The 25,675-nt window shown below is 36.4% G+C and overlaps 1 protein-coding gene across 1 annotated transcript; it reads right to left on the reverse strand.

Moving 5' to 3' along the window:
- Nucleotides 1–2,645: 2,645 nt before the first annotated feature.
- On the reverse strand, nt 2,646–23,071 carry bin (biniou). The gene is made up of 4 exons (XM_073981668.1): nt 21,679–23,071; nt 6,787–7,060; nt 3,646–4,057; nt 2,646–3,397 (listed from the first exon to the last, which is right to left on the reverse strand). Exons 1-4 carry the CDS (start codon nt 22,812–22,814, stop codon nt 2,925–2,927), a joined length of 2,295 nt encoding a protein of 764 aa, XP_073837769.1. The 5' UTR covers nt 22,815–23,071; the 3' UTR covers nt 2,646–2,924.
- Between the last annotated feature and the right edge of the window lie 2,604 nt (nt 23,072–25,675).

Below are 25,675 nucleotides of genomic sequence, written 5' to 3' on the forward strand. Positions count from 1 at the left end.
AAACAATATTAAAAGACTTTTAGAAATAGCTTTCGCTGATTTTTACCGAATCGACCAATGAAAAACGACCAATATTTACAGTTAGGGGGAGTTTAAAGGAATAAATATGTATATACATATAATATTTTGAGTTGTTACATTATTTTGAGCAAAAGGTAGCAGAAAAACTTCAAAACTCCGTATATCGTTGTAATTTACATCAATTTAAAAACTGGGAGTTTCCTAATTTGGCAAACTTTCTATCATGATTGCGACATTTTGTAGCATGGATGGTAAATATAGTTTTGTATAGAACAAATAAAAACAATAAAGGAACTCACTTATGAATATGTTACACAGGAGATCAGTTTTTATACCCGAGGGTATATGCAGTTTCATACGGGCAAAATGTGCCTCATCGAAATAATGGTTTTAGACTACAAGTATGTTTGGACGAAATGTGTTTCAGACAATTTGGAGTTGATTTAGCCATGTCCGTCCGAATGTCTGTCTGTCTGGCTGGCTGGAGCGCAGGATAACTCTCGAACGAATCAACCGATTCGGTCCAAAATTTGGCTTTCGTAATATTTTGTCCAAACTTAGTTTAAGTTCGAAGATAGGTTATATCGGTCCACTCCTTCCGGTACCTAACCCACAAAAGTTCGAAAATGTTCGAAAAATTTGTGCGCACGACAACTCTTAAAGGAAGTAACCGATTTGGTCCATACTTTGCACATCGTGAAATTTGTACCAGACTTAGATGAGGTTCCAATATGGACTCAATCGGTCCACTCTTTCGGTTACTTCCCACACAAATTTCGGAAAAGTTCACTTTAGGACCTGCTCTCAAATCGATTTGATTTTTGTTGTAGCAACTTGTATTCACTGCCCCCATACGACGGTATAAGTTTCATCAGGGGTAAGTCCATACTTCCTGAGAAAATAGCCTGACAGGTACAAAAAACCCCTATGACACCGTGTGTAGTGAGTGAGTGGAGCGCAAGATAAATCTAGAACGGATCTGCCGATTCAGTCCAAAATGAGGCCTACGTAATATTTTGAGCAAACTTAGTTTAAGTTCGAAGATAAGCCATATCGGTTCACTCCTCCAGGTACCTCCCCCACAAAAGCTCAAAAATGTTCGGAAAAATGGTGCGCACGATAACTTTTGAAGGGACTGACCGATGTAATCCATACCATGCACATCCTAATATATATACCAGGTATAGGTCAGGTTCGAATATGGGCTATATTTGTCCACTTCGTCGGGTAACTCCAACACACATTTTTGGATAAATTCACTTTATGACCTATGACTATGATTTTTGTTGAAACAACTTGCATTCGTTACCTCTATTACGACGGTAAAAGTTTTTTCAGGGACAAGTCCATATTTCTAAGGAAAACAGCCCGAAAGTTGTAAAAAATCCCTGTGTCACAATATGTGGCGGTCGGAGAGCACGATAACTCTCGAACTGTTCAACCGATTTGGTCCAACATTTTGTCTTCGTCATATTATATCTAAACTTAGTTTCATGGGGCAATACCGGTCCACAACTTCCGATACTTCTCCCCAATATCTAAAAAATGTCACTAAAATGCTAGGATTATATCACTAGAATGGAGAAACCAATTTGGTCCAAACTTTGGATCCCCTAATATTTTGTCAAAATTTAGTTTAACTTCTAAAATGGCCCATATCGGTCCTCCCTAAGGATACCTCCCACACAAAGATTCAACATTTGTGTCTTAGTGCAGTTAATTCCTAATCCACATTTTTGTCGGCAAGTTCAAATGTCCAAGAAGGGCCACAAAATTCTGCAGAGACCTTAAATACGTTCGATCTGTCCTTAGGTGAAAGTTTCACTTCACATTGATTGAGGGTATATATCTGTCGGCAAAGCCGACTGACACTTTTTTACTTGTTTATAATAAAATGGAATGAATTTTATCTTAGGCATTAATAAGCAAAAGTTCATTTATTCTCAATACAGGATATCATTTTTGAGAAAAAACGTCAAAAAGTCATAACCATATTTTACATATTTGCAGTGCTGTAGGGTATCATATAGCCGACTTTGATCCTCTCCTTATTGGTTTTTATACCCTCCACCTCCACATTATTGATCAGCATAAAATTCTATGTCGATTTAACTATGTCCGTCTGTCTGTTGAAATCAAGATACAGCTCGCAATTTTAAAAAGAGAGAGTCAATATTTGGTACAGAAGATTTAATTACTTGCAGGATGGTTGGTATTGAAAATGGGATATATCGATCCACGTTTTGGTTCACGCCTTCATATAGCCCCTCCCGATATTCGGTATTTTGAAGGTTTTAGCTTCTGTATCCCATAAAATTGGTTGAAATTTGGTAATTCGTCTTCGTTGAGGATATAAAAAAATCGCTCCCCCTGAAATTTGTTGGTATAAGTCCACGTATTCACATAGCCCCCATAGAACGGTACCTCCCGATATTCGGTATTTTGGAGGTTTTATCTTCATTATCCCACCTAAATGGTTGAAATTTGGTAATTAAGTACATTCGTAGATGATAGGAAACTAATTATTCCATTCCCTTTCAATTTAATTTTGATGGAGGGTATAAAAAGTTCGGTCCGGCCGAACATAACGTTTTCTTAATTGTTTTAATATGTCATAAGCATTATTGTGTTATTTATTTATTATTTATAGTTTTATTTCACTTATAATAAAAATCTTAACTGACTAAAATCCTATATTACTTTTTATATACAATCCAATATATTAATATTAAAAAAAAATAATAAACAAAATCTATTCTATAATACTAAGTCCTTTGGGTTGGATAATGTAATTAACATAATATTTGGCAACTCTAGCTGTTTGTTTTTTGTTTTCTTCTTCTCATCTCTTAAACTAAACTAAAACAACAACTAAAATCTACAAAATCTTAACTATTACTAATTTAATTTGAATATTTTATGTGTTCATAATAAGAAGAACCACCATCTGTACCGCCTCCACCGTTGTGTGTGCCATTGTTTTCTGTGGATGTGGTGGATCCACCACCACCCACACTCAAATGTTGTTGTTGTTGCTGCTGCTGCTGATGTAATGGTGGGGTGGATATTGTTCCAGCCGAAGGCGGAGTCATTGAGGGTAAGAATATCGGTTTGCGATCAAGCAATGACGCTGTACCCGAATCGGATGAAGTGGGTGGCAAAGATGTTAAGGCTGATGACGTTATAATCGATGGTGGAGGCAATGAATGTATGAGCGAGGCTGTAGAGGATGTGGCCGATGGTGGTGGTGTCATTGAGGAAGTGTGATGTAAAGGACCATTGTGATGATGATGCTGCTGGTGGGGCGGGGGAGTGTGATGGGAAGAGAGGGACGACAATGAAGACATTTGTTGCGTTAAAGACATTGAACGCAAACCTGCCAAAAGGGGAAAAGGAAAAGAATTAATATTTTGTGTTCAAGTATAAGAAAATAATGAACGTGTAAATCACAGAGAATGAGGGAAATGAGAGAATAATCACATTAATTATTCCCCCTCTTTGTAATTTTTTTTTCTGCCAGCAAAATGTTTTAATGCTTCGCATTTATGGCATATTAAAATCCTCATAAAAATTCTCATAATTGACACGATCACCCAAATCGTTGTTCGATTTAACACTACTTACCATTGTCTATGTTGTAAGTTGAGGCGCCACTTGCTGCTGTGGCTCCACCATATGTTGAATAACCATTACTGGCTGCCACCAGTGATGCTGTAGCATAATCCATACTTGAATTAGCCTGTAAAGCTGCGGCAGCCGACGCTGCTGCTGCTGCTGCAGCTAAAGGACTGGGTGATCCATTATTTGCTGTACCACCACCTCCACCAGAAACATGAGCCATTGGTGGTGTGGGACTATTATTGTTGTTGTTATTCTGGCTATGCATAATTGCCGATGTGGCAATATTCGAATATTGGGGTAGTGTATTCTGGCCATGGCTGTGTGGTGTACCCCAACTATCAGAGTAATTTCCTGCGGCTGCTGGATATGGATCATATGATGAGAAGGCCTGAGAGCTGTAGAAGTTGGGGTTGTCCTGAAATAGGAAGGAAAGGAAGAAACGTTTCTTATTTAATAAGTTGGAACAATGTACTAATAAAAAAGTGTGTATAGGGGAAGACAACATGGGCTTATGTATATGGGAAGACCACTAGGTATTCTAGGGGAAGACCACTTGGTCTTCTATGGGAAGACCACTTGCTCTTCTATGAGAAGACAATTTTGTATTCTATGGGAAGACCACTCTGTCTTCTATTGGAAGACCACTTGGTCTTCTATTGGAAGACCACTTGGTCTTCTATTGGAAGACCACTTGGTCTTCTATTGGAAGACCACTTGGTCTTCTATTGGAAGACCACTTGGTCTTCTATTGGAAGACCATTTGGTCTTCTATTGGAAGACCACTTGGTCTTCTATTGGAAGACCACTTGGTCTTCTATGGGAAGATCACTTGGTCTTCTATGGGAAGACCACTTGGTCTTCTATGAGAAGACCACTTGGTCTTCTATGGGAAGACCACTTGGTCTTCTATGGGAAGACAATTTTGTATTCTATTGGAAGACCACTTGGTCTTCTATGGGAAGATCACTTGGTCTTCTATGGGAAGACCACTTGGTCTTCTATGAGAAGACAATTTTGTATTCTATGGGAAGACCACTTGGTCTTCTATGGGAAGACCACTCTGTCTTCTATTGGAAGACCACTTGGTCTTCTTTAAAAAGACCCCTTAGTCTTCTATGGGAAGATCACTTGGTCTTCTATGGGAAGACCACTTGGTCTTCTATGGGAAGATCACTTGGTCTTCTTTGGAAAGACCACTTGGTCTTCTATGGGAAGACCACTTGGTCTTCTATGGCAAAACCACTTGGTCTTGTGTGAGAAGACCACTCTGTCTTCTATTGGAAGACCACTTGGTCTTCTTTAAAAAGACCACTTGGTCTTCTATGGGAAGACCACTTGGTCTTTTATGGGAAGACCACTTGGTCTTCTATGGGAAGATCACTTGGTCTTCTTTGGAAAGACCACTTGGTCTTCTATGGGAAGACCACTTGGTCTTCTATGGCAAAACCACTTGGTCTTGTGTGAGAAGACCACTTGGTCTTCTATGGCAAGACCATTTTGTCTTCTATGGGAAGACCACTTGGTCTTCTATGAGAAGACATTTTTGTATTCTATGGGAAGACCACTTGGTCTTCTATGGCAAGACCACTTGGTCTTCTATGGCAAAACAACTTGTTCTTCTATGGCAAGACCACATGGACTTCTATGAGAAGACCATTTGGTCTTCTTTGGGAAGACCACTTGATCTTCTTTGGAAAGACCACTTGGTCTTCTATGGTAAGACCACTTGGTCTTCTATAGGAAGACCACTTGGTCTTCTATGGGAAAACCACTTGGTCTTCTATGGGAAGACCACTTGGTCTTCTATGGGAAGACCACTTTTTCTTCTATGGGAACACCACTTGGTCTTCTATGGGAAGACCACTTGGTCTTCTATGGCAAAACCACTTGGTCTTGTGTGAGAAGACCACTTGGTCTTGTGTGGGAAGACCACATTGTCTTGTGTGGGAAGACCACATTGTCTTCTATGAGAATACCACTTGGTCTTGTGTGGGAAGACCACATTGTCTTCTATGAGAAGACCACTTGGTCTTCTATGGCAAGACCATTTTGTCTTCTATGGGAAGACCACTTGGTCTTCTATGAGAAGACATTTTTGTATTCTATGGGAAGACCACTTGGTCTTCTATGGGAAGACCACTTGGTCTTCTATGGGAAGACCACTTGGTCTTCTATGGGAAGACCACTTGGTCTTCTATGGGAAGACCACTTGGTCTTCTATGGGAAGACCACTTGGTCTTCTATGGGAAGACCACTTGGTCTTCTATGGGAAGACCACTTGGTCTTCTATGGGAAGACCACATGGTTTCCTATGAGAAGAGCACTTGTTCTTCTATGGGAAGGCCACTTGGTCTTCTATGGGAAGACCACTTATTCTTCTATGGGAAGACCACTTGGTCTTCTATGAGAAGACAATTTGGTATTCTATGGGAAGACCACTTGGTCTTCTATGGAAAGACCACATGGTCTTCTATGGAAAGGCCACTTGGTCTTCTATGGGAAAACCACTTGGTCTTCTATGGGAAGATCACTTGGTCTTCTATAGGAAGACCACTTGGTCTTCTATGGGAAGACCACTTGGCCTTATATGGGAAGACCACCTGGTCTAATATGGGAAACCACTTGGTCTTATATGGGAAGACCAATTGGGCTTCTATGGGAAGAACACTTGGTCAGCTATGGAAAGACCACTTGTTTGGTCTTCTATGAGAAGACCACTTGGTCTTCTATGAGAAGACCACTTGGTCTTCTATGGGAAGACCACTTGGTCTTCTTTGGGAATACCACTTTGTCTTCTATGGAAAGACCATTTAGTCGTCTATGGGAAGACCAATTGTTCTTCTTTGGGAAGACCATTTGGTCGTCTATGGGAAGACCACTTGGTCTTCTATTGGAAAACCACTTAGTCTTTTATAGGACGACCACTTGGTCTTCTAGAAGACGAATAGTCTTACATAGAAATACCAGCGTGATTTGTTGTGGAACAATATTTGATTTTCTTAAGAAGAGCTCTTGAATTTCTGTAGGAAGGCCACTTGATCTTGTGTAGGAAGATTACATTGTCATCTTTACAAGGGTTAACTGGTGTTCTAATTGACGATTACTTGATCTTATTTAAGATCAAGCGGAGCATAAAGTACTTACCATTCCAGTATCATATGATCCCGCTGGATAGAAACCATTGGCTGCTGCATAAGGTTTCACTTTCAATTTTGATCGATAGCCTCTAGGACGTCTTCTCAAACTACCCTCATCTTCAAACATATGGGCGGAATTTTGTTCAATGGTCCAATAGTTACCCTTGCCTGGCTTGCCAACACCCATACCTTTGGGTAATTTTTTAAAGCATTCATTTAAACTTAAATTATGGCGTACGGAATTTTTCCAACCAATATAAGGACCACGAAAGAATTCAAATCTGAAATGAAAAATTAAAATAGTATTAAAATATTTATTCAAAAGAAAAATGTTTTATAGACGGTCCTATAAATTTGATTAAAAATAAAATAAAATTTAATGGCGTGTAGGTCAATTCTGTAACTTTTAACAACTATTGACATTGTTCAAATTTCTTTTGTTTTTGCAAGAACACTAAAACAAACAAATGAAATTATTGTAAAATAAACAATGAGTAGAGTTGTTAAATAGTTACAGAATATTCCCCCTGTTTCTTTAAAGTTATTTTTTCGAAACCAAATCTATAACCCATTATCCAAAAGTCTAGATTTTGATCTTATACCACTGGTTTTCATTTTTTTTTTTTTTTGAGTATTATTCACATCATCGAAAATTTAATATTTTTTAGGATCTTCATTAGCGAATTTGAGATCTTATTAAGTTTTTAAGTACCAACATAATTGGTCTCAAATAACCTTTTGCAACTCGTAGCATGGAAGTACTGTCACCCTTCTTCGCATTTTTTATGCTTTTGAAAGAAGAACCCACAAAACACTCAAATTCAAGAATTTCCCAAGAAATTCCGATCATATCAAAAAGATACGCATAAAGCTCATTTTCACACACATTCATACATGCAATTGTTTATTTTGATTTGAGAAAAAAAAAACTATTATTTATCGATCGATTGAATTGCTCGCTTGCCCGCTGCTGGCCAACGATCATTTTGATAAACAAAATGTCATAATAAAGTCGAAAATTATGGCAGTATTCTGAATATGAAATTTGAAAATGATTCTGAATGATGTTAATGTGCGTTAGGCAACAAAATATAACATTATTGGAATGAAAAATGGAGAGAAATTATTCAAATAACATATTAATAATATCTATGTACATATGTAATTATCATGAGATTTGTGAATATATTATGTAAATTGGAAGTATACAGCCTGTGAAATTAAAATATTAAAATTACACCCATGGCACAATTACCCAGGTATCACACCAGCTGAAAAGTCAAATCCCTTTATAAAAAAAATTATTTTTGTTGTAATTTCCTTAACAACATAAAGAAAATGTTAACATAACATATTCAAAATTTTACGATACCACTAATTGTGCCATGATTACACCAAAACCAAGTGTACAAAATAGAAATAGTCCAAAAGGTGTCAAATTATGAATCTTAAATTATGGTATAATTTGTCAACACAAATTAAAGGACATTTTGAGACAATCAATGTATGTATATAATGCTTGTACAGAATTCGGAGCGGATCGATGTGATTCATTCCGCTCTCCAAAAAATATTTCCTGTTGCATGAATGAATGACCTTTTGCTTATTAATTACCTTTATTCCATTTAAATATTGAACAAGTAAAAAAGTATCTGTCGGCTTTGCCGACAGAGATATACCCTCAGGTGGTTTTAAAAATTTTGGGCGTATGAACCGACAAAAATGCTGATTAGGATTAAAGATCAATAGTTTTGCGCAGGAGATACTTAAATGAATCAATTGACCATAAAGGAAGTGTGTCTTCAGCCACTACATATGGTGCCATAGGGGGTTTTTGCACCCTTCGGGCTGTTTGCTAAAGAAGTAAGGACTTGCCCCTGAAAAAAAATTTACCACCGTAATTGAGGCAGCAAATGCAAGTTGCTTTAATAAAAATCAAAGTGATTCGATAGCAGGTCTTAAAGTGAACTTATCCGAAATTTTGTGTGGGATGTACCGGATGAGTGGACAAATATAGTCCATATTAGAACCTGATCTATATCTAGTAAATATATTACGATGTGTAAAGTATGGACCAATTCGGCCACTCCCTTCAAGAGTTACCGTACGAACAAATTTTCCGAATATTTTCGAACTTTTGTGGGGGAGGTACCTGCAGAAGTGGACCGATATGACTTATCTTCGAACTTAAACTATGTTTAGACAAAATATTACTAAGGCCAAATTTTGGACCGAATCGGCAGATCCGTTCGAGAGTGGTCTTGCGCTCCAACCACCTCACACGGTGTCATAGGGGTTTTTTGCAACTTTCAAGCTTATTTCTCAGGAAGTATGGACTTGTCCCTGATGAAATTTGTACCGTCGTATAGAGGACAGTGAATATAAGTTGCTAAAACAAAAATCAAAGCGATTCGAGAGATGGCCCTAAACTGAACTTTTCCGAAATTTTGTGTGGGAGGTACCCGAAGGAGTAGACCGATTGAGTCCATATTGAAACCTTATCTAAGTCTGGAACACATTTAACGATGGGCAATGTATGGACCAAATCGGTTACTCCCTTCAAGAGTTATCGTGCGCACAAATTTTCCGAATATTTCCGAACTTTTGTGGGGGAGGTACCGGAAGGAGTGGACCGATATAGCCCATCTTCGAACTTAAACTAAGTTTGGGTAAAATATTACAAAAGCCAAAATTTTAACCGAATCGGTTCATCCGTTCGAGAGTTATCGTGCGCTCCAGCCAGCAGGACAGACAGACAGACAGACAGACGGACGGACATGGCTAGATCGACTCCAAATTGTCTGAAACACATTTCCTCCAAACATACTTGGGGTCTAAAACCATTATTTCGATGAGGCACATTTTCATCGTATCAAAGTGTATATACCCTCCTTAGCCTAAAGGCTGAGGGTATAAAAAGGTAACGCACAAAACACTTTTAATATTTATGATATATGAAATAAAGTTATATATTGTATAAAATGATATATATGTTATAATACGATGCTAAAATTAGTGAGATACAAACGGTAATGTCATTTTGGTTATGTCGTGTGTCCCTATACCTTGTTTTCAGTTAAATATCTGCTTACAGTGACTTCAAAAAATTGTCAAAAGTTCTGTAAAATAAAAACTTTAAATGCTTCTTGTGCGGAAGCTTTTTTTATTGAGTCACTTTATAATTAAGATTTTATGTAATCTTAGGTAAAACTCATCAAAATATCATATAGGGATATGCGGTTGTTAAACAAAACAAAGAACAGTGGGTGATGCACATCTAAACGTTCAAACAACGCTTAATGTTCGTGACCTATTTTGTAATGTGTTCGGCTACAAATCAGAAGTTCGCAAGATCAAATACAGCAGACAGCGGAATAAAATAAAATAAAAAAATATTAAGAGCCATTATTATAAGCCTTCTTTTGTTATAGTTTGGATTTACCGAACAGATTTATTGCGTTCCGGTTAAGTTAAAGTAAAAAGTGATGATGGAATTTCAAGGAGGAGCTTCTTATCATTAACTTTCAATGTGAAAATTATATTTTTAATGCCTCCAAATTAGTTTATTTCGCATTTTCAAATCCAATTGATAGTAAAAGAACACATGTAATAATGGCCCTAAGTGTGTTCAAATTGAAAACAAATCTCACCTCAAATATTCTAAAAATAGGACATGTGCATTAGGGCTATAACCAAAAAAATACCACCACATAGCCGTGAAGAGCATGGAAAACTGTTATGAAATACGGTGTCAATTTTTCTCTATCGCGAAAAAAGTTTCCGCACCAAATGCATGGAAGTTCAGAAATGCATTTTTTAATTTTTTCTGTTATAACAACATATTTGATTTTCATTAAAATTTTTATTTTTTGTAATCTAATTTAAAATCATTATCAAAGCGTTCTGGACCAATTTGATCTCAAATCGCGCCATTTCGGAGCATATTATGAACTTTTGACACTATTGCAATTTTTGGTTTTTCTTTATAAACGCGTGAATTTTATGTTTATATTTTTTGTACCTATCGCACAAGAGAATTTGGGGTCAGTTGCAACGAATTCGCGAAAGTTACAGGCTGTTTTTGTTCACCTTGCCTGTGAGAATTGTATTTGTTTTCTACAAAAATACAACACCAGTACCATGTGGGGAATTTTGTCCTAATAATGAAAACGCGTTTCTAAGATTGATTCGATGAAAAAAGTTTCCGCACCGACCGCAATTACTAAAACCCTTTTGGTATTTTTTCTACTTATAATTTTAAATTTGCTTTGTTTGAATAAATATTTATAGACATAAATACATTTCTCACAGGCAAAGTCATTAAAACGGTGTGTAACTTTCGCGAATTTGTTGCAAATAACACCATATTCTCTTGTCCGATAGGTACAAAATATATAAACATAAAATTCACGAAAGAAGAAAAACCAAAAATTGCAATAGTGTCAAAAGTTCCTAATATGCTCCGAAATGGCGCGATTTGAGATCAAATTGGTCCAGAACGCTTTGATTATGATTTTAAATTAGATTACAAAAAAAATAAAAATTTTAATGAAAAGCAAATATGTTGTTATAACAGATAAAATTAAAAAATGCATTACTGAACTTCAATGCGTTTGGTGCGGAAACTTTTTTCGCGATAATGAAAAAATTACCCCTTATTTCATAATAGTTTTTTATGCTCTACACGGCTATGTGGTGGTATTTTCGATATCTGCAAAAAAGTGCAAAAAGTTATATCCCTAATGTGCATGGCACAATTACCCAGGTAGTGGCATCGTAAAATTTTGAATATTTTATGTCAAAACTTTCTTTATGTTGTTGGGGAAATTACAACAAAAATATTTTTTTTATAAAGGGATTTGACTTTTCATATTCAAACAGCTGGTGAGATACCACTACCTGGGTAATTGTGCCATGGACATGTGTTTTTTGAGCTTTTTTCAACTTCTAGTGGCCATCGAATAACCAGTTATTCTAGTGGTCGTAGAATAACTAGCTATTCAGTGCGACGTGCCCGTGTTAAAATAATGGGTTAGTAGAAGGTTTTGTAAGTAGTTACGACTACCAAAAAGTACTATAAAAACCCATTATTTTGGGAGGATTTTTTGTTTGCTGGAAATCGGAATTTTCTCATCGATTAGATGAGATTACCTTTTAGGGAAATTTCGTGAAAATTCACCTTTGGACCTATACAAATTACCATGGAAACTTCGTGGCACGTGATAACATATTCTGATTGTGCCCAAACTTTGGCAAACCTAAAATCTAACAGTAATAGTTTTAGACTTCAAGCATGTTTGGACGAAATCCGTTTCAGGAAATTCGGGGTGGATTTAACCAAGTCCGTCCATCTATATGTCCATTAGGGTGGGGCGATTTGAACACCACCACGGGTGCCTGGATTTTCTGATTATTGGGATTGTACTGAGCAAAAAAGTCTACTAGACTATATGTCTACGGTGAAAATCGAGCCCCCGAATTTTGACTTGAAGTTATTTTTCAAGGTTTTTTTTGGATATTTTGGCATATATGTAACAGCCAAACCACTGAGATTTTCGATCCAACACAAAGACAAAAATTGTAGCCAAGACAATAATTAAAAACTCTCTAGTACATAGCAAAAGCATTGGAACGCTCCTTCAGGCAGTTATGGCCCCGAGAATGTGCACAGTTTTCGGAAAATATCGATAAATTACACTGTACTACAAAATTTGACTCAAAGTCAGTGGGTGGAAATTTCCTTTTGGAGATGAAAGCCCTTGGTAAGTGTACTAAGAAGGCAAAAGGAAATTTTCAGGATAGGTCAAGTTTCTGAGATATGGTTTGGCCAAAATATCCTTGAAAAAATTTGCAAGTCAAAATCCGGAGGCTCGATTTTCACCGTAGACATATGGTCTAGTGGACTTTTTTGCTCAATACAATCCCAAGAATCAGAAACTCCAGGCGCCCACTATCACTTTTTTCCTTCCTTATGTCCATCTGTCTGCTTGGCTGGCTGATAAGCACGTTAACTCTCGAACGGATCAACCGATTTGGTAAAATTTTGGATCCAAACATAGTTTAAGTTCAAAGATAGGCCATATCGGTCCACTCCTTCTGGTACCTTCCCCTCAAAAGTTCAAAAATATTCGCAAAAATGGTGTGCAAGAGAGCATCTAGCATACATTACTGTGTGTTTTACATTAACAGTTACGCTCACTTGCTCTCAGTAAGGGCTCTCTGGTGAGCACTGCTCTAGACACTCTCATAGAGCAATTTCTCCAGAGACTCGTTGAATATATACAGTTAGTTAACTATATTATTGCAAATGATGAATTTTTAAAAATTTTGATATTTAATTAGGAATTACTACAAGAAATTCTTTCAATAATGTTGGGCTTTTTGTAAATATCTGTTGATTTACTTGTTAATGACAACATCAAGTCAATAAATGCAGAAATCGGTCGGAAATAACAAAAACAACGGGCAAAATGGATAGGTACATGGTTTTTGTGGTGTCAACTAAATAATTGCAAAATGAATGAACCTGCAATAAAATAGTGGGATTTTCCCGCGATTTTTTTCCAATTAAGGATTTTTATGACTTTTATGGTATGTGGACATGTAGATACATAATTTTTGATCATAAATTAATTTTTGTGTGTATAACATAGACAGTATATTCAGAAAAAGAGAAAGTCAGGTAAACGGTTTCGGAAAATAGGCTACATTTGGTCTATTCCAATTATAATAATGGTAAATCCGAATGAGAAATCCTTAAAGTCACCTTTCGTAAGCTGAGAAGTGTATACAACTTCATTTACCGCACCGAGAAAGAAGCCAGCCTCAAACTGAAGGCGTTACATGGCAGACCCAAAATAGTAACCACACTAATTGACAGGAGAATGATTGAAGAAAGTGACGAAAGAGCCCAAATCAGCACCAGAAAATTGATTCTTTTTTATTACAAATGATTTAGGAGTAAGTGTGTCACATGGAAAAGTCAGAAAAGTGCTACATAATAACAAGTACTCACCACGAGTGCCTAGGTAAAAACCATTGCCCTCCCAGCACAATACATAGTAACTATTCAGACTTGTTACAGACAACTTTTCACGCCATCTTTAGTATCGGCATGTCGTTATATTTTCTGATGAGACTAAAATTATGGTATACTATCAAGATGGGTCTTAAAAAGTGTTGCGAAAACCCCTAACAGCCATGGAAAACAAAAATTTAATACATACCGTAAAGTTCGGAAAACTGTCTGTTATGGTATGGAGTTGTATACCAAGCACATTTTGGAGGAAACAATGACAGAGGAAATTTATTTAGATGTTTCAAAACATGATTTAACCAAAAGCGTCAAGAAATTTAGGCCTGTTGGCCCTGAAAATTCAAACAAATTGCAATATACATAAGTACTACCAAGACAACGCCCCTAAGCATAAATCTAATTTATGTAGGACTTGGTTGTTATACAACTGTACCAAAGTCATTTACACCCCGTTCCAATGTCTAGATATTAACCCCATCGACAATTCATGGGTACACCTGAAGAAAAAAGTTGGGAATAGGACGCCCACTAACCTCGGGGACTAAAAAAATGCAATAAAGAAGAATGGCACAAAATACTATTGGAATATGACATTACGAAACTTATTTATTAAATTCAGTTAAGTTTACAAGCTGTTTTTGATGTCAAAGTTGGGCATACGAAATATTAGAACCAATTTTTCGAAAAATACCGTGAAAGACTGAAAAGTTGTGAATTTTGCAATTCTTTAGTTGACAGTGCAAATAATGAGTTGTTTTTATTTTTTTTTTAGTTTTATGAAAATGTTTAGTGAAATTTATCTACATTTTTATTTTATTATATTAATAAACATCTGTAAGAATTATACTGTTAACAAAAATTTTAAAAATGATATTTATTTATACCAATAAAATGGTGTTTTATTTCAAATTTTGTAATAATTTTGGTTTTGCAATAATTAAGTTGACTAACTGTATGTTGCCTCTTCGGTAAGGGATACAAACCAGTCTTCGGTAGCGCATAAGCTGCCTGTACTCTGGCTTGAATCGTTTCTGGTAAAAGAGTAAAGGACTAGGTTACACTTTGTCTTTCAAGAATACCACTTGGTTGGATTTTTGGAACATTGAGAGAAGTATGGAAAAAAAACTTATAACGTAATGTTGAAAGAAACACTATTAAACGCTTTAGTGACATTTCGGGGCCTAAATTTCAGACGATATTGGCATCTCTTAGCAAAAAAAAAATAATCTATATAAATAAAAGTCGAATGTGGTTCGTAGGTGATGGCATCAGTTTAAAACGGTTGGACTGATTTGGATAATTCTTTTTTTGAAATGTTCGTCATAACCCAACTTATGTTTCTATGCAAAGAAAATTTGACCAAGCCCACCTTTACGCTTACTTTTTCCAATTTTAATCTTTTCTACAAAAACTACTGAACTGATTTTCCTGAAATTGTACAGGGTTGGCCCCGGTGGAAATAACCTACAAATTTAGTTTCGGAGGTGGCGGAGCACTTCCCCTACACCATATTTTTTAAAAATTTTATATTCAAAATAATTACGAATGTATCGGTTTGGAAATTAATTTACCTACTTTTTTAGGACCCAATAACTTGACTAAAAACGCTATATTTGCACAAATTACTATATACAACTCCGCAAAATTTGAAGGAAGGGGTTTCTTGCCATGACGTGATTTCATGGCATCTTTTGCATTGGTTTAAACGAATTCGTGAATGATCCGATCTTTTCATTAGCATTTGAACCAATGCAAAGGAAGTCGTGAAAGATCAGATCTTTTCATCAGCATTTGAACCCACGCAAAGGAAGTCGTGAAAGATCCGATATTTTCATCAGCATTTGAACACCATTCATCTATTCAATAGAGATGAATTTTGTGTTTTTATTTATACAATTTTTTCTTAATACATAAGACTAATTATTTACAATAGGCTTGATGTTGTCCGAGACTCGAAATAACAACCAACGTTGTTAAAACTCTCGTCGTAATGATAATGTCATTGCAAAGGTTGGTGAAAATGACATACCAAAGCAGTGGTGAAAATGACATGCCAAAGCATTGGTGAAAATGACATGTTAAAGCATTGGTGTAAATGACATGTTTTGGATCCAAAAGTGAATAGCATCTTTAGGGGTCCACGCTCATATAAAATTCATCGATAAAGATGATAAAAAGATGACATGCCAGATCACTTGCGCCCATGATTGAATGGCATCTTTGGCATCGAACATTTTGCTGGGATATATTGATTATTTGGGGACCTTATCACGCCTATTTTTTTAAATGTTATATCTCCAATACTACTGAACCGATTTCCATAAAAGCTCAATGTTTGCCGTTGTTATGCATATTTTATGAATTTCGGAGGAGGTGGGGTACCTTCCCCACGCCTTTCTTTTAAACGCTATATGTATAACACGGTGCGCCTTAGCCAAATTTAAATGAAAGGTCCTTACACCTGGAAAGTTTTTGCGGTTTCTAAAACTACTATGTTCATAGATGAGAAAAATCAAAAAAAATTGCCGGAGGGATTTTCAAATAAATCGCGGTCAAAGTTCTCATTTTAGGGTTTTTTAAGGTTTTTACAATTTTGCTTGGAAACCTTAAGCCCTATCGAAATGGGATTAAAGAAAATGTTGTAGCAGTGAAAATTTTGAGATATAGAAGTTCAAGTTGGGACAATGTACTGACTGTATGGCCACCTATAAAACAATGTCATGCAAGGTGCACCTTAACTAACTTTGAATGAAAACCGCTTACACCTGGGAACTTTTCGCGGATTCTGAAACAGCAATATTCATAGACGAGAAAAATTCAAAAAAAAAAGAAAAATCGCTGGAGGCTTTTTTAAATAAATCGCGGTCAAATTTCACATTTTTAGGTTTATTTTAGGTTTTTGAGATTTTGCTTGGAAACCGCAAGTCAGTCCTATCGAAATGGAATTAAACAATTTCCTAGGTTATGCCATTTTTGAGATATAGAAGTTCAGGTCATATGTGTAGGTTTTTACGATTTGCTTGAAAACGAAGTGGGACTAGAGAAAATCTTATAGCTGTGATAATTATCTTTAAGATTGGTTTTCGTAATTTTTTCCTAGGTTGTACCATTTTTGAAATATATAAGTTTAAGTAGGGAAATTGCAGTCATGACCTTGTTTTATAAGGAGACGATACAGTCAGTAAATTGACAAAATTTGAACTTCTTCGAATACATCATAAAGGACATTCTTGTAGAGAATTCACTGAAGAGAATTCACTGCTACAACACTTGTTTTAATCACATTTCGATAGGGCTTGCGGTTTCCAAGCAAACCCGTGAAAACCTAAAAAAGCCCTAAAAATGTGAACTTTGACCGCGATTTATTAGAAAATCTCTCCGGCAATTTTATTGTTTGTTTGATTTTTTTCATCTACGAGTATGAACATTGTAGTTTCAGAAACCGCAAAAACTTCCCAGGTGTAAGCACCTTTCATTTAAATTTAGTTAAGGCGCACCGTGAAATTTGATTTCCATCAAATTTGGAGCAAAGCACAATGTTTGCCGTTGTTATGCATATTTTATGATTTTCGGAGCAGGTGGGGTGCCTTCCCCACGCCTTTCTTTTAATCGCTATATGTATAAGACAAACATAGCGCTCATTTACTCAAAGAGTGGCATAACTCAAAAAATGGGTTTTTATCTTGTGTCAAATTTTCAAATTGATATCTCTAAAACTCAACGAGTTACAGCTTATTTTCTAGGAGTTTGGCATAAATCATCAAAAAAGTTTTTTTGCTAAAACACTTCAAGTCATGCTTGATCTTGCACAGACATTTAGCACTGGCATCTGGCTTGTTCTCTGCAAAATATGGTCCAACTAGTTATTTTAGTTTTTGTGTAATAATCTTCTTAAGTTGGGAAGTCAAATTTCAATCGACAATTCAAAACGCGTTTTTCTCGAAACTTGAGTTTTTGATATGTGTCACTCTTTGAGTAAATGAGCGATATGATTATATCGGTTTCAGCATAACTTTTGACAGACAATGGGGTTGTGTGTACCCTAGGTACAGATTTGGAGCCAAATTACCGAACCACGCCCAAAAATACTGTCGACTTAAAGCCATAATTTGGTAAAGCTTTAAAATTTATATTCAAAGAGTTTTTTCTTTTATTCTTTTATACCCTCAGCATTTATGCTAACGAAGGTATATGAAAAAAAAAACAAAATTCCTTTGCAATTCCATTTGAAAAAAATACACAATTTTTTGCGAGAACATCTCCGATTTTTGGTATGGAGGTTAAGGAAAAAATCTGGTTTCAAATCTGCTCGCGTTCTCGAAATTGGCCGATGCGCGCCAAAGTTTTAGCGGTTTTTATCCTCTTATAAAGAAAAAATATTTTAATTTTTTTTATTTGTTGTATTGAGAAAATGTAAACATATATGAGAAAATGTAAGCATATTGATATCCATCCGTAGATGCACAATAATTTCTAAGATTTGTTTTTATTTTCGCGAAAAATCAAAAAAATTTAAAAATAATCTTGGAACAAATCTACATTATTCTATTTCATAGACCGTATAAACCTCTAAAAAATAAACAAGTGAGCAAAGGCTATAGTCGGGACGGGGCCGACCATGTGTTACCCTACACCACTACCCCTGTGCATAAGCTTTTCACTGGTAAACATTTCTTTTAGGGAATAAAATCCGAATACCATCAAACATAATAAGCCTCTTTCTCTCGGGACCCCCATAAGCAACCAAAATTTCGTGACCATCCGATCAAAATTGCGACCTGGAAGAATTGGATGCATTGTGGTATCTCCCTTGTTTGGCCACCTTCGCCAACCTGCTTTACACCAATTTAAAGGTAATATTTTATTCTTCTATTGACAGGCTTTGCCGTTGGAATACCCATACTAGAAGCCGATATATTCACAAAGAATAAAAGTTTGTCTCCACATGAGTTTTTCCCCATTCCGACCCCTAAATATTATCCGACTATCACCACAATCAATAGGCTTCTTCCTCTGTGGGGCCCGCATCTACCCCCAAAATCTCGTGACTATCCGATCAAAATTCCAACCGGTAGCGTGATTACAAAAAATGAAAAAAATAGATATATTACTGACTTTTGCGATATCTTCTACCATTGGCGGGCTTTCTTTTTGGAATACTCTTATCAGAAGCGGAGATATTCGCATAAGAAAAAAACATTGACTTTTCTCCACATAAGCTTTTTGCTTATTCCGACTCCTGAATATTATCCGACCATCACCCAACTTAATAGGCTTCTTCCTCTGTGGGACTCGCATCAACTCCCAAAAAATTCGTGACCATCCGATCAAAACTGCGACCTGTAGCGTGATTACAAAAAATCGGAAAATGGGATGCGTTACCGACTATTGCGATATCTCTCTTGTTTGACCACCTACGACAGCCTACTGTACATCGTTGTAAAGGTGATATTTTCTACTTTCCTTGCCAGGTTTTGCTTTTGATATACCTCTTAAAGAAACAGAGCTATTGGCTTTGAAATAAAACGTTGTCCTTTTCCCCAAATAAGTTATTGCCCATTTCGACCACTGAATATTATCCGACCATCATCAAAATCAATAGGCTTCTTCCACTGTGGGACTCCATTAACTCCCAAAATTTCGTGACGATCCGATCGAAATTGCGACCTGTAGCGCGATTTTGAAAAAAATTGAAAAATGGGATGTATTACCGACTATTTCTATATCTCCGTTATTTGGCCACCTACGCCAACCCGCTTTGAATCATTGTAAAGGTGGGATATTCTTCTTTCATAGTTAGGCTTTGCTTGTGGAAGATTCCCAACCAAAGCTGTGATATTCGTCATTATAACTAAAATCGCAAAAATAAAAATATGGGTTGTATTAGCGGTTATTGCGATTTCTTCTTTGTTTGACCACCTACGACAACCTACTGTACATCGTTGTAAAGGTGATATTTTCTTCTTTCATTAGCAGGTTTTGCTTTTGATATACCCATTATAGATGCTGAGATATTAGCTTTGAAACAAAACGTTGACTTTTTCCCCAAATAAGTTTTTTGCCCATTCCGACCCCTGAATATGATCCGACCATCACCATAATCAATAGGCTTCTTCCCCTCCGGGACCCTCATCAACACCCAAAATTTGGTGACGATCCGATCAAAATTGCGACCTGTAGCGTGATTACAAGGTTTAGATGGACAGACGGACAGACGGACGGACTGACGGACGGACACACATAGCCAGATCGACTCAGCTCGTCGAGACATTCATTTTGGTATATATAAGTATGGGTCTACGACCATTATTTCGATGCGTTACAAACTTTTTGGCCAAAACCAACTTATAATACCCTCCCCACATAGTGGTGTAGGGTATAATTAAATCAAAAAATGTGAAAATTAAAAGGCCTGTTATTCGCGAAATAGTTAAATTCGGTTGATGAGCATCCGATTTTGGATACAGGGAATCAATCTCTTCCAATATCTATGCATATTTCGATGTTTCACTCAGCGGCCAAAGTGTGCCGCCAGTTCCATCACACAATGCAAAAAAACCTTAAAGTGGGTAAAAATCGAGCAATGTGCTACGATGCGGATCAAAATCGATGTGCTACGATTTTGATGCGCATCCGGTCTCAGTAGCACCCATCAAAAATACGTAAAAATACACCTATTTCAAATAGATTCTACAAGAACCGTGGATGTGCCTCCACATTGTATTTTGCGTAAGATATCCATATTACTCGCTTATCTCTGTAATATAAGACGCGCGTTTTCGCAAATATTATAATATCGTATAAAGGATTCCATTATGTAAAAAAATTAAAAAAAAACGCTATTGAGTACGCGGATTTGTCAAAATATATTTTTGCTGATTTTTCTATTTTCAAGGTATCTATATACGCGGTTTTAGTGGATGGATTCGATCGCGGAAGGGCTCATTTGATCCGTCGCGCAAAAAAAAAACTAAATTCACGTGGGGTTCAAAGGAAATTGAATGACACTTGTAAATTTTACAGTCAAAAAATAGGTTTTTTAAAAAAATTCACGCATTAAATTTTGGCCTTTCGACTCCAATTACTAGGATGCTGTATGGAGCACACTCATGAGATATACATTAAACGACGTAAAATCACGAGTTCTATAATAATGTTATGAGTTTTGAATAATATCAAGCTGCGCGTTCGGATTCAAATTCAAAAAACCCCGAAATTCCGGCATCAATTTTAGGTGGATGCAGTGGATACATCGGTGGATAATCATACACTAGTATCATGTTGCCCGTGGAGTATTCTTTGAGTCTCTCTTTGGGCATAGGTCTATAAAATGTAAGTTTAAGCCAGAAATCGGAAGGGAACATAAAAAACTTGTTGGTCAGTCATATTATATAGAATATATTAACAGTTCGCGAATTCTGAATGGGTGAAACTCGGATTCATCGATTGCAAAATATTTTTGGTTTTTACCATATACTCAATGAAATGTCTCATCGAAATAATGGTATAAGACCCCAAATATATTTTGACGAAATCGTTTTCAGACAATTTGGAGTTGATTTAGCCATGTCCGTCCGTCAGTCTGTCTGGTTGGCTGGGTAATACCGGTCCACAACTTCTGGTACTTTCCTCCAATATTTAAGAAATTTCACTAAAATGGTATGCACGCAACACTTTTGAGCTTCAATCCTAATCCACATTTTTGTCGGCAAGTTTAATTGTCCAATATTCGATCAATCCGTAGATGAAAGTTTCAATTCACATAGGCTGATGGTATATCTCTGTCGGCAAAGCCGACTAATACTTTTTACTTGTTCTCTCATATCTACGTTATTTATCTTAATATTTAAAATTCTTCCTTACCTCTTCTGTAGAAAACTATAAATTTCACTTAGTGTCAGTTTTCCCGTCGGCGATTCCTTTATGGCCATGGCTATCATATTGATATAACTTAAAGCTGGTTTTTCGGGTCGTCTAATACCCGATTTTTTCGTTGTATCTGGTGATGATAAATCCTGTGACCCATTGGTGGAAGACTGTTGTTGTGATTTTGGTGTATCACTTTGATTGGATTGAACAGATTTGGCTGGGGAAGAGCTGGAGGAATAATGATGGGGGGTATTTGTGGTAAGCATATGACTATTGGAATCATTGTGAGAGTTGGTAGAAGTATTGGTGGTTATGACACCACTTGCGGAGGAGGTATGTTGTATGCGCTGTTGTTGTTGTTGCTGCTGCTGCTGTTCTGATTGCATTGAATGGTGCATAAGTTCTGATGAATTCGCAGTATCCAAATGATCATTATGTGATTGCTGTTGTTGTTGTTCATTTATGTGATGTCGTTCTTGTAATTCGTGACCTGATTCATGATGCATATAATCCGTGGTGGGGGCTTTGCTGGAACAATATTTGATGGTTGAGGCATAATGATGATGATTCAACGGCGATGCCGAAGAAGAGGGCATTAAATTTAAAATTTTATTTGAATTTGCTGCGGAATTATAGTGTAACTCATTATCCGACGGTGTACGATTTGAGGGCGATGAATTTCCTGAGTGGCCTGGTGCTGCTGCTGCTGATCCACCACCATCATGCCCCGTTACTCCCTGGGGGTTGGCCAAAAGCACACCATAAGAACTGGGGCTGTTCGAGGCCGGCGGTGTCGACATGCTGTGCAATGACGTTAAGCCATAATTCATGGTATCCGACTGAGTCATCATGGTGGCATAGTATTTGCGTTCATTGTACAGTAATGGTGGTTTTTCATCGGGAATCTCAGGTGAATCTTGATGCATACGCATAACCGTTGAGTGGTGATGATCATTACCGCCGCCATACATGATGGGCTGGAAATTTGAGGAGGCCAAAATATTGGCTTGTAAATTGCGATAAATGTAGGTGTGATGATCGTTCAGTTGATGTAAATCACTGTGATGATGTGTTGTGGTATTTAGGGAGCCACAAGGTCCCGTGTCTATCATATCTTCACTTTTAATCATTTTGGAATTTTTGAAAATATATTTTTCACTATTTTTAATTTTTTTTATATTTTCTTCTCTTTGATTCTTTTTTGTTGTTTTTCTTGATATTTTTTTATTTTATCACAAATCACTTTTCTTTGTCTTGTTTATTCCATCATAGCAAAGAGATGTAATTGAGCATAACAATTGTTATAATTATTGCATTACAAAAGAAGCATTTGCCGCACAGTATATTGACGATCACGTCCATTCACCGCCGTTATTCTAATCGTACTGATTTCTCTGATCCGGTCATGCCTCAATTGTTGCATTCAACAGAATTCCACAAATTTTGTTTCCACTCGAAAATCCTTTGCTCTCTGCCCCCAAATTTGCCTTCGACCATAATTAGGCTTCTCAAGAGAGTGTATGTTTGCGGCGCCTTATGGGTTAATTTCACACATGTCTGTGACTAGGCTCCTTATGGTACCATATGTGGGTGGCTTGCTGCTGTATTAATTAGCTCGCTCGTGTGTGTATGCATTGTTGTGTTCATTTTTTTTGTGAGAATTTTAATATTTTGGTGTGAAGTAACTCAGGAGAAAAACCCAATTGGATAGATTCCACACATTTCACTCTATGAATATCGCGTACGAGAGAAAAATCTTTGAGTTTCTTTGCCTTCAATTTGAAACTTGAAATGATCAGCAATTCGAGAGACTTACCGAGACCAAGAGGAAATGAAATGTTCATTGTTCATTTTTAACAAATTTCGCTGATCCAGCACAAATATTAAATAACTATAAAAGATGCTTTGCTGCTGATATTTGTTGTGTTTGTTCCTTATTTCGGAAAGACCTTGAAATGTTGACTGTATTATGTTAATGTTTTTATTTTTGTTTTGTGTTTTTGCGATTTGCTCTTTTCTAGTTTTGCAATTTAAAACTTTGCTCCATATATTATTTGTCAACATGTCGGCATGAGATTCTGTCTTCTGATCTTCCATAAAGGAAGTAAGGAAACGTGCAGTTATAATGAAAGCAATTTCTAGCATTTAAATAATAAAGCAAGTAAAATGGTGTTAATTTCGGGCGGGCTGAACATCATAAATTATATTGAAACCAAATTCAGCCATTTCGCTTGGACAATATTGCCATAAGTTAAACAAAAATATCGAATATAGGGCGGTGCTAAGGGGGGTAATATCAAGACGTTAGTTGACCGAAACTGATAATTTTTCTCCAGGATATCTTATATCCCTAACGAATACTAAATACCAAATGCTAATGAATCTTCATAACACCGAAAATCGGCAGGTACTATTCTATTGAGCTATGTACAACAAAACGTGGACCGATATAGCTCATTTTCAGTACCAAACATCGTAGGAGTAACAGATTTAGAGTTTTATGCTGATCGAGAATATCTATATATGAAGAAAAGACAAAATTTTTTAGTTTTCCATAAAAAAAAATTAAAATTTTTTTTGTAAGCTACATGAAAGATTTTTGGTACATAGATTGGGAAAAAAATCCCATTTTTAAATCTGTTCGAGATACTAAATTTGGTTGTTGCGCGCAAAAGTTATGGCGGTTTCAATTCTGATAAAAAGAAAAAAATCTTTAAAAGACTCTAATCATTATATTGAGAAACTCTCTTAATTAGGGGCTCCCTACATGCTATATGTTTACTGAGGTCCCATAACTTTAGTAAGAAAGTTGTAAATTTTCGCGGAAATTAGGAAAGCATTCAAAACAATTGGTAGTTTACAACTTGTTCTAATAAAATTCAACCTGATTATGCCTCTAAAAAATATATAAAAAATATGTACGTAATCTAAACATCGCGAAGATTCAAATGAAACCAAAACTATACAAATCCGTTTAGGGGTTTGCATATTATAGCAAAAAACAAAAAATATATTGAGGAAATTTATAAAATTTTTGTAAGAGAAAATATTTATTAAAATTTATTTTGTGAGTTAGTTGAACAAAATGTAAGAAAAATAGGTCGGAGTTTTTCTTCTATTTTAGTTAAATTTCACGCAATAAATCACATTTTTTATTGTAATCACTTCTCGAAAACACGCTAACATCTAGCAGAAGATATGGATGTCTTTCAAATAAATGTTGGGTTCCTTTAAATGGGGTATAGTCTTGAAATAAAATTGTATCGGGTAATGTTCATTTTGAAATGCGTGTAAATCGCGAAATCCTCAAAATCACTTGATGCGCATGCGGTTTACCAAAACAGCGAATTCTTCTCTTTTAATTTGTACACATTTACCAGGATTTACTTTGGCGGCTAAGTTGTAGCATCGTCTGCAGTTTAGTGTGCAACAAACTGTATAACGCTTATATTTTGCACAAAGTGCATACACTTTTTATGCGCATCCGATTTCACTATCAACCGTGAAAAAATACATCGATCTAAACATAACAAACAAAAAACATTGTTCCACAACATCCCATACGGGACAAGGGAGACTTCTCTCATATCAATGAGTGCACCCCGATTCATATTTAGCTCAATGATATGGGACCTACTGTTTATCGCCGAGTCCGAACGGCGTGTCTTAAGACACCACTTATGGAGAAGTTTTTCAAGGCTGAAATACTCAGGAAATGTCGCCAACATTACTGAGGGGTATTTTGCCACCGTTGAAAAATGTTTGATGTTGCTTGGCCGGGGAATCGAACCCTCGACCTTCTGCGTGCAAGGCGGGCGTGCATACCATTGCACCACGGTGGCACCCTCGATCTAAACATATTTCAATAAAATCCATCAAGAACCGTGGATGTAGCATCACGCCGTGTTTTTTGGATAAATCGGATACAGCTCCCATGCCACTAAATTTTTCAAACCGCTGTTTTCGCACAAACGCGAGTGATGATTCACTT

Source organism: Musca autumnalis, unplaced genomic scaffold (assembly GCF_047663935.1).
Source record: "Musca autumnalis isolate F117 unplaced genomic scaffold, ASM4766393v1 scaffold_4, whole genome shotgun sequence".
Classification (NCBI taxonomy): Eukaryota; Metazoa; Arthropoda; class Insecta; order Diptera; family Muscidae; genus Musca; species Musca autumnalis.